Source organism: Panthera uncia (assembly GCF_023721935.1).
Source record: "Panthera uncia isolate 11264 chromosome B2 unlocalized genomic scaffold, Puncia_PCG_1.0 HiC_scaffold_25, whole genome shotgun sequence".
Lineage (NCBI taxonomy): Eukaryota > Metazoa > Chordata > Mammalia > Carnivora > Felidae > Panthera > Panthera uncia.
Genome location: NW_026057581.1, coordinates 15,486,311 through 15,496,029, shown reverse-complemented (window position 1 = coordinate 15,496,029; position 9,719 = coordinate 15,486,311). Strand labels below are relative to the sequence as shown.

General features: G+C 47.1%; 1 protein-coding gene across 2 annotated transcripts; it reads left to right on the top strand.

Annotated features, from left to right (window-relative positions):
* The first annotated feature begins 1,331 nt into the window (after positions 1–1,331).
* Positions 1,332–8,448, top strand: EDN1 (endothelin 1). Of its 2 annotated transcripts, none has more exons than XM_049655032.1 (5): positions 1,332–1,937; positions 3,501–3,669; positions 5,113–5,271; positions 5,430–5,543; positions 7,193–8,448. In XM_049655032.1, exons 1-5 carry the CDS (start codon positions 1,874–1,876, stop codon positions 7,293–7,295), a joined length of 609 nt encoding a protein of 202 aa, XP_049510989.1. In that variant the 5' UTR covers positions 1,332–1,873; the 3' UTR covers positions 7,296–8,448. The 2 variants fall into 2 exon arrangements, with proteins under 2 accessions (XP_049510989.1, XP_049510988.1); XM_049655031.1 differs by lacking the exon at positions 1,332–1,937 and adding an exon at positions 3,061–3,353.
* Positions 8,449–9,719: the final 1,271 nt, after the last annotated feature.

The following is a 9,719-nucleotide window of genomic DNA, read 5'->3' as shown; positions in this document are numbered from 1 at the left end:
GAAGGGTTTGACGGGATCCTCCTGGGTATATGTGACTACCCCTCCCTCGTCCACCCTGGGGAGGGGAGGGGATCGGGGTTAAACAGGGTGAGGAACTGGAGGAAGCATCTCTCTGATGGCGCCCGGAAGTGCTAGGTGTAGACACATCTTCCTCCTGGGCAGGGGAGACGCTCCGAACTCACTCAGGGCATGGCAGGAACTTGGGTAGAGCATCGAAACCCTGGGTGCCTCGGTTTACCCACCTGCAAAGCGAGGCTACCTGAGAAAGCCGACGTCTTCCATTTACGGTTTGCTTTGTGTATTACCAAACGTTCAAGGCCACAGTGGCTGCCCGGTGGGTACTTCAGGGGGCATTTCGAGGGCAAATAAACCTCACTTGGAAAATGTAACCCATTATTGAAATGTGGGGCATTTGTTACTTGATCTCCATATTCGGCATGGCCATTTCCCCCTTCCCAAACACCACCCTCATCACACATTCACCTAACCCCCCTACAAGAAGGCCCCTTTGCCCTAAATGAAGAACCCGAGGGGGGTGGGGGGAGAGGACGATCCAGAGAAGATGTCCCCGCGCTGGCAGTAAGTACATATTCCGAGAGGCAGCCCTTTCTATTCCTTGCCACTCCTGAGCGGTCATCTGGGCTGCCTTCCCTCTGTTATCTGGGAGCCAAGGTTTTTACTTTTTGTTCTCAAGAAACATCAGCCCCTGTGGCTCTGCATCGCCCCCTGGCGGTCCTCTCCCGCTATTTCTTAACACCGGTGGGTGCTCCCGAACCTGGGGCGTTGGGGGGAAGCGGAAAGAGGGTGGGGGCACAGAAGAAAGCTTACGGGGGCTTGTACTCCATGCCACCGGGCTGCGTGCCCGCAAGGACTCTAATTGTTTTTTTAACGTCGTTTCCTTGCTGTTCCTCCACGGATCTTTTTCACTGCGCACGCAAAGAACTTCAGCAAAAAAGACTTGGGGGGGGGGGGGGGGGGCCGGGGGGAGGGGAAAAAATTTTGTGTTTGCCACAAAAAGGGGGCCCCCCGGGGGGGGGGGGGGGGGGGGGGGGGGGGGGGGGTGAAGGGGGAGAGCGTTCCCTTGTGTGATCAACACTAAGGAATCGGGCGACATAAAAGGAGAATGCAGGGAACAACAATTAAAAAAAAAAAAAACCCGCGCACAACAATACAATCTATTTAAACTGTAGCTCATACTTTTCATACCAATGGTATGACTTTTCTGGAGTCCCTCTTCTGATTCTTGAACTCTGGGGCTGGCAGCTCGCAAAGGGGAAGCAGACTCAAGCACTGCACGGGCAGGTTTACCAAAGGTCTCTCTAATGGGTATTTTCTTTTTCTTAGCCCTGCCCCTGAATTGTCAGACGGCGGGCGTCTGCCTCTGAAGTTAGCAGTGATTTCCTTTAGAGCCCGGCCTTATCTCCGGCTGCACGTTGCCTGTTGGTGACTAATAACACAATAACATTGTCTGGGGCTGGAATAAAGTTGGAGCTGTTTACCCCCACTCTATAGGGGTTCAATATAAAAAGCCGGCGGAGAGCTGTCCTAGTCAGACGCGCTTCTGCATCGGCGCTGCGGCGAGCGCGCAGAGGGTCCTCGGTCGCGCTGCCGGGTCCCCCCGCACGCCACCGCCGCGTGCGTCTTCAGACCGCTCCCACTGCCGGCCCTCCTGGCAGAAACTTCTTTTGCTGCCCGTTAAAAGCGCCCTGAGGCTGAAGGATCGCGTTGAGATCTGAATAACCAGAAGCGCTTTGAGGCAACTGAAGCTCTTTTTCTTCGTTTTCCTTTGGGTTTCGTTGGCAGGGGAGGATTTTGATCCGCGCCCCCCCCCCTTTTTTTTTTTTTTATAAATTTTTTTTTTTTTTGCACCACAATGGATTATTTCCCCGTGATTTTCTCTCTGCTGTTTGTGGCTTTCCAAGGAGCTCCAGAAGCAGGTAGGCACGGCGACTTGTAAATCTCTGAATGTTAATGTCTTCTTGTCCACCTTCGTGTTTTTCCTGCTTCTGTTTTCCCGTTCTTTTTATTACCGCAGGTCAGATATCAAGTGCCTGGGAATTACTGCCTAAAGTTACTTCAGTTTTTTTTAGTGGGGGGAAAAACATTCCTCTGCTGAAAACAATTGCTCCTATGGCGTTAAAGTAACATACCATTCTTGTGTAGTATATTTCCTTGGCTTTTAAAAATACAATTCAAGAAAAGTAAAGACAAGATACAATTTCGCCAAAGGTATATTCGCGGTGTAGGTGTTCGTACAGGTAACAGCACATATAGGAACTTCTGTATTTTATTTCAAGACTATTGAAATAAATATTTATTTCATTCATTTCGCTATTTAAATAGCGAGTGAAGGTGTAAAATATTTAAACATTTCAGCTCAGAGCCAAGGAATTTTATTCCAGTCATTCGAGCAATATATGAGCAGTAAAATCACCTGCCGAACAGTCTGCTGAACAACCCCCCCCGGGCAGTTTCAGGGTGAAGCAGATGTTTTCTTTAAAATTTGTCATTATTGACTTTAGGCCTCTTTTGGCAGGTTTTTGGCACCCAAAACAGCGTGAGGTCTATTTTCAGTTGTATTCACCTGTCGTGGGAGGGGAGCTAGGATAAAGGCTGGCTGCTTAAGGGTTTAGATAGTCTGTGTGCATCTGCCTGTTTCCCCCTTCTGAGGGTCAATGCCCTTTTTTGTGTGTGTCTTTTCATGACCCTGACTAAAGAGAAAAGATGTCAAGGGAATGAAAATCCTGGAATGTGTCTGATCATTTGAAATGTACAAAATTGGGCAGATAAGCCACATGGCTAACTTGTCAGTGAGAAGAGGCGATTCTTCGGTGGGGAAGGGGGAGGGGGTGAATCGGACACGTGCCATCCTTCTCCTGGGATTCCCAGTTCGAAGCCCACAGAACCTTGATTAGGTCCCCAAGCTGCTGCTCAGTCTCACCCGAGATCAGGGGTTTCCTCAGAGTTTACCACCTGCGATGAGTATCGTACAGCTGGTTTCTCTTCTTTCTCTCCACTCACCCCCCGAAAGCTCTTGACCTCCACCTAATTTTGAGGGCTGCGTATCACCTGGGCTAGTCCCTGCCCTCCACCAGGCGTGAAGTGGTCGGTACTCCCCTCACCTGCATGGGGACGTGGCTCCCAACCGAGGAAGAGGCAGACGATTTATTCAACTTCAGCTCTTTGGTCAGCGGCCAACTTGAAGGCACCGTCCTCCTGAATGCCATGCAGAAGCCACCCAGATTTCCCACCGGCAGCATGTCTGGGCGTTCCTCTGGGGGCTGCTTCATGGGGGCCGGTCCCCTTTTCTGGTGGCTGTTTCCCCTGCACACGTGTCATCTCCCTGAAAGTGGGTAAGCCAGTGGGGGCAAACATGAAGTCACATAAAGAGCCCTTTCTGCTCTGTGTTTCTTGCCAAAGGCCGGCTGAAGGTGGGCTTTGATCTGCCCGGCTAGATCCCCGGGAAAATGCCCTGCTGACCGGCGTTTTTCTCTCCCCAGCGGTCTTGGGCGCGGAGCTCAGCACTGGCCTGGACAGCGGAGGGGAGAAGCCGGCTCCCAGTGCGCCCTGGCGGCCCCGACGGTCCAAGCGCTGCTCCTGCTCTTCCCTGTTGGATAAGGAGTGTGTCTACTTCTGCCACCTGGACATCATCTGGGTCAACACTCCCGAGTGAGTCTCTAGAGGGCGTCGGAACGCTAGCTATCCCTTACCTCTGGCCGCTCCAGCCTGGAGCCCACTTCCTGCTAGTTGCTTTGCGGGGAGCCCCTGGTCTGGATTCTGAAGGACGTGAAGGTGCCTCGGTGGGTGGGGGCAGTGCCCCTCTATTCCTGAGAATTCCCAGGCAGGTTGGTTCTTTGCAACAGCCAGGGAAGGGGGGGGGGGTCTTCTGAGACCCTGTGGCTCAAACACTCATGACAGGAGAGATGGAAAATGGTGGTGACAAGCAGGTCATTGCCACGCATTTCGGAGGGGGATGTTCTTCTGGTGGGGTCTGACCGCGCTTCGGGAATAAGCTACTGAGGGCATATGTGGGTTAGTCTAACCTATGCTACTCTTGAGGCAGAAAGGGTGGTAGAGAGTGATCATCAATCCCTTCCTTTTACCTAGGGAAAAGCAAAAACCCAAGGAGTGAGTCCGTGGCAGGGCTGGACCCAGAACGTGGATGTCCTGACCCCTCTGTACTTTCCCTTTAGAAAAGCCTATTTCAAGACAGCAATAGAAACAGGGCCCATAGATTTCTCTTCTGCCTCCAGCTCGAAGAAAACAGTCTCCCATCCCTTCACCCTGGAAACTAGCTCACCCGACAGAAGCAGCCGTAAACAAAAACACGCCGGGTCCCATTTTGGCGAGGCATGACCAGAGTCCAAACAAAATCAAATCAAACAAAACCCACAGTGACCCTAATACTTAAAGGGTGATCCTTCCAAGGGGATGACTTTATCCCTTTTAGGTGAGACTCAAAAAGGACACTTTGGAAATTACTAGAGAGCCTTCTGGCAAACGAGTCCTTCTACCAGTCACCTGGTGTCACCAATTGCAGATGTGCAAACCTAGGTACAGTAGTGTGTCCTCCCCGCCCCCGGCAGGGGGCACTTTTAGCATTATCACGTGACTTGAACTGGAAAGAGATTTTCAAAATCTTGTGAGTCATGGTTTTGCGTTGAATTCCGCCCCCCCGCCCCCCCCCCAAACGCTGTTAACTAAAAGGAAAGTTAGAAAAGTAAAAAAAAAAAAAGAAAAAAGAAAAGAAAAAAAAAAAGAAATAGATACCAAAGCAAAACAAACAAAACAAAACAAAACAAAACAAAACAAAACAAAAAACGAAACACCCCAAAGCTGCTTGTGTTGAGCTAAAAGAGAACGTTGTTAACTAATTAAAATGGAATTTCATCGAGTTAGACTGGTTTTCTCCTGGAGGGGTACACGCCCTCAGGGCCATTGATGGGTGTGGGACCCTGACTACCTTCACACTTGACCTTCCTAAGTTGGGCTACCGGGAGCTGTGTGGTGAGAGCCTTGTGCCTCGCTACAATGAGTTTTCGCCACAGAATGCGTCGTTTTGAAGACTGTTAATCATGCTAATATCTTGTATTCCTCTTTTTTTGATAACAGGCACATCGTCCCGTATGGACTTGGAAGCCCTTCTAGGTCTAAGCGATCCTTAAAGGACTTACTTGCCACGAAGGCGACAGACCACAGGAATAGATGTCAGTGTGCCAGCCAGAAAGACAAGAAGTGCTGGACTTTTTGCCAAGTGGGAAAAGAGCTCAGGTGAGGTAGAAACACCTTTGCTTTCGATCAGTTTTATGGCCTCCCGATCGTCCTGTCATGATGTTGTTGCCTTTTTGCTTAAGAGATATTAACAGAGACTTTGTGAGGAATGAAGAGTCCCATTGCTGAAGTACATTTCCCCATCTGTCTTGTAACAGGGGCCAAGACAGTATGGAGAAGGGCTGGGATGACCAGAAGAAGGGAAAAGACTGTTCTGAGCTTGGAGAAAAGTGTACTCATCACCAGCTGGTGGCGGGAAGAAAAATAAGAAGGTAAGAGACTCGCAAATAGGAGAAAGGCTTGGAAGAAGAGAACACAGATTTTCGTAGTCTGTGGATTCAAAAGAGCAGAGGAATCCCTCCCAGATGTTTTTTTGAAGACCTTGAATGCAGACCTTTGCCCCCTACGCACTTTGGTGATCTTAATCACATGCCGCCCAGTCTGAAGGTAGATTTTCCAAACAGAATATATCTACAGACACCTTTGTCATTTGGTCATAGCTAGTCCTTGCTTTTCTGCATCAGTGTATTTACCACTTTGCTTGAGAAATTAACAGTCCTTTCAGGGAGAGGGTTTTTGTTTTGGGTTTTTTTTTTTTGGTTGCTTATTTTATTTTATTTTTAAATCAAAGTGTCCGACATAATTAAGGTTTCCAAAAGTTGTAGCAGTTATTCCAATGGCCCAAGGGAGAGTAAAGTCATTAGGTAGGGTAGGTGAGAATTAGAACGAGCTGTGTTGGGGGGTTATTATTATTTTTTTTTTAAACAGGGAAGTGCATTCGGTGGAGAGCCAATGTCTTTCTGAAAAGCTCTCCCATTTTCTAGTAGGTCGTGAGCTGGGGCAGAGAAAGGACGTAGATCAGGCAACACCGTAGGGTTGTGATGGCTCTCGACCTCTTGAGTGATGACCCTTCCATATCCCAAGACATGTCAGCATTCACAAGCTGGAGGGGAGAAACCTGCATTCAGATCTGTCACGTGTTCCACATTTCCCTATCGTGGTCCGTGGGCACTTTTCCTAGAAATCCAGTGGCAGGAGGTTCTATGCTCAAAGTGTTCTGAGCACAGTCCTGACGGCCATGAACTCCTTCTGAGGGGTTTACTGCTGGTGTGTGGGACATCCTTAGCTGTCTGTGACTTCTCACTTTGCCATTGCACTTTCCATATTTATAATCTCAGGCCACTGATGATCTTCCCCCAGATCACAGGGTTGGGTAAACAGACTTGGAAATTATTATTGTTTTTCTATTAGTTTCTATTATAGCAACTCAGGTCAATGCAATATATATATATATATATATATATATATACACACATACATACATATACATATATGCACATATATATACACATATGTGTATATGTGTATACACATATGTGTATATGTGTATATGTATATGTGTATACACATATGTGTATATGTGTATATATATATGTGTATATATATATGGTTTTTATTTGCGGTACCATATTTGCTTGGAGCAAAGCTATATTCCTCCTCTCTTTTTAAAGTTTCTTTCCCATCAAGTTACCTTTAATTTCCTTACGTGACAAAGCAGATATCCATGATTATTTGAAGCCTGCGTTGAGTCAGTTTCTCTGTAGAGTCCCGTGGTGGTCGTAGTTGGGATGGAGCACAGGAGACAAGACAATATCTCTAGCTTACCTTGAAATTGTACTTTAAATTTGTATTTAATGCCCAGTTCCCTTTAGATATGACCGCTGCTCCCTTCCTCTCCCCCCTATTCCAAGCATAAGGGGCAGGCTTTATTTTCACTTGAGGTTAACAAAGGGAAGCATGCTGTTGCGGTCGGCGGCGAAAGTTCAGGCACTGGACTCAGATTCTAATTTTAGATGCCTCTTTTGCCCAGCAACGATTTTTTAAGAAAATAACATTTGTTTCCTCTTGTCTTGTTTAATAGGTTGGACGCCGTCAGGAACAGCATCAAAACAGCTTTCCGTGTTGCAAATCTGAAAGCGGAGATCTACAGAGAGAAGAAAGTGACCCACAACCGAACGCACTGATTGATGGCAGGTGGCCGGGGCCTGTCACATGCCATCTCCTCCCTGGAGGGAACCCTGTGGCTGATTCTGCACTCTCTCCACATGGCTGGGATCAGAGCAAAAGCATCCTCCCTGCTTAGACCATTTCTTGCTCCAGACTGGCAACGGGCCAGTGTCCTCACTGTAAACATTCCAGGGAAGGTTAAGGAGTCCCCCCAATCTGTCTTCATTTGCTTCCATCAGTGGTGACCGCTTCCGTCTTTCCTCATCTGGGGTGATAGTTGGACCACGCAGAAAGCAGAGAGATACAGTGACTTGTGGATTAGGGTGGCATCCTCCAGAGGGAGGACAGGAGATTCCACACGCGGTGGAATTTCTGAAGAGGGTCCGAAGGGAGTGTTTGTGTCTCACTCAGGCGCCTGGCACGTTTCAGGGAGAAGCTCCAAAGTCCATGCAAAGATTTTCTAAGGAATGCACAGATTGAAAACACACTCGAAGGACACTCAAGTAAAAAAAAAAAAAAAAAAAAAAAAGCAAAAGACTTTTATTATTATTTTTTTAATTCACAAAAATGCAAACTGAAAGACATTGTTACTACTGTAAAATCAGGATGGGTTTGATGAATATGAGTCTACCTCACCTATATTGCACTCTGGCAAGAAGTATTTCCCCACCTTTAATTATTGCCTCCCTTCGCTCTTCCCCCTCCTGCCCTCCCCTCTCCCCAAAGCCCCCGTTGTAAATCTTGGCCTCGTAGATGTCTAGTCTAACACGTCATTAGTAGATATAACGTTTCATGGTAATCTACTAGCTCTGATCCACAAGAAAAAAGATCATTGAATCAGGAGGTTCCCTTGCCTTGAACTTTGGAAACACAATGGTATAGAATTGTTTATGGAAGACGTTGAAAAGTAAACATTTGGTTATGCTTTAAAGCAGTGAAATTATTTTCCTTTATGTAAGTGGCTAATGGAAGAGGTTGGAATAAATTTTGACGTACTTATTTTTTTATAGATATTTATATTCTAACAGTTTATTCCTTATATTTACCATGTTAAATATATGTCTGGGCAGGCCATATTGGTCTATGTATTTTTTTAAGTGTATTTCTGAATGAAATTGAGAAAAATGCTTTGTTTTGCCTGTCAAGGTAATGACTTTAGAAAATAAATATTTTTTTCCCTACTGTACTGATTTTGAGTCGTTTCTGAAATTCCCAAGAAGTGGGCCGTGATGCTAAGAATTATGAAAGGAAGTGATTGAAAATGGTTTCTTAGGGGCGCCTGGGTGGCGCGGTCGGTTAAGCGTCTGACTTCAGCCGGGTCACGATCTCGCGGTCCGTGAGTTCGAGCCCCGAGTCAGGCTCTGGGCTGATGGCTCGGAGCCTGGAGCCTGTTTCCGATTCTGTGTCTCCCTCTCTATCTGCCCCTCCCCCGTTCATGCTCTGTCTCTTTTTTTTCCAAAAAAAAAAAAAAAAATAAAAAAAAAAAAAAAAAAAAAGAAAATGGTTTCTTAGGGGCACCTGGGTGTCTCAGTCGGTTAAGCGTCCGACTTCGGCTCAGGTCATGATTTCGCCATCCGTGAGTTTGAGCCCCGCGTCGGGCTCTGTGCTGACAGCTCAGAGCCTGGAGCCTGTTTCAGATTCTGTGTCTCCCTCTCTCTGACCCTCCCCCGTTCATGCTCTGTCTCTCTCTGTCTCAAAAATAAATAAACGTTAAAAAAATTAAAAAAAAAGAAAAGAAAATGGTTTCTTAGGTGACAATAAGAAGGAAAATAGTCTTGGCTGATTATGAAAGAACTCCATCTGGATCTTCAAAGTTGCCTTCAGATGACATTAAAAACAAAACAAAAACCCAGCTTCGATACCTCTGTCTTTCCCTGGATCGCAGCTTTCTGCTTCCCCTCCCCCTGAAAACTCTCCAGGGGCTTACTTCATCCATTAACTTTACTTAGGCGGTTAGACAGGATCCAACAGCTCAAGCGGATGGTGTGGTGAGAGGTGCTCTCTCCATATTAACGGGCTGAAGGAAGCAATGGCAAGACGACTCCCCAAAAAGTCACCGAATTATATCCGGTTCCACACCATTCCAGAGATGAAATTCCATTCCGCATTCCAGAGAAATGCTTGGAGAAAGCAGCCTGCCGAGGGCAAGTTATGGGTCCCCCGTAGCATTGTGAATGTTATTTATTTATTTGTTTATTCATTTATCGCTCAGATTAAGAGCTTGGTTATTAAGGAACACTAAGTGCCTTTGCTTGTCCTCAGTAGCCCCGGACTGGACACAAGCCGGTGGAGGAAGAGACACCAAGTCCTGGTTCTGGAACACGGGCACTATTGCACACCCTCCTGGCCTCGCCAAACCATCCGGGAGACTGATATTGCCAATGGCCATTACCAACAGAAGCCCATAAGGGTTTGACGAGCTTTCGAGACTCTTTACCATC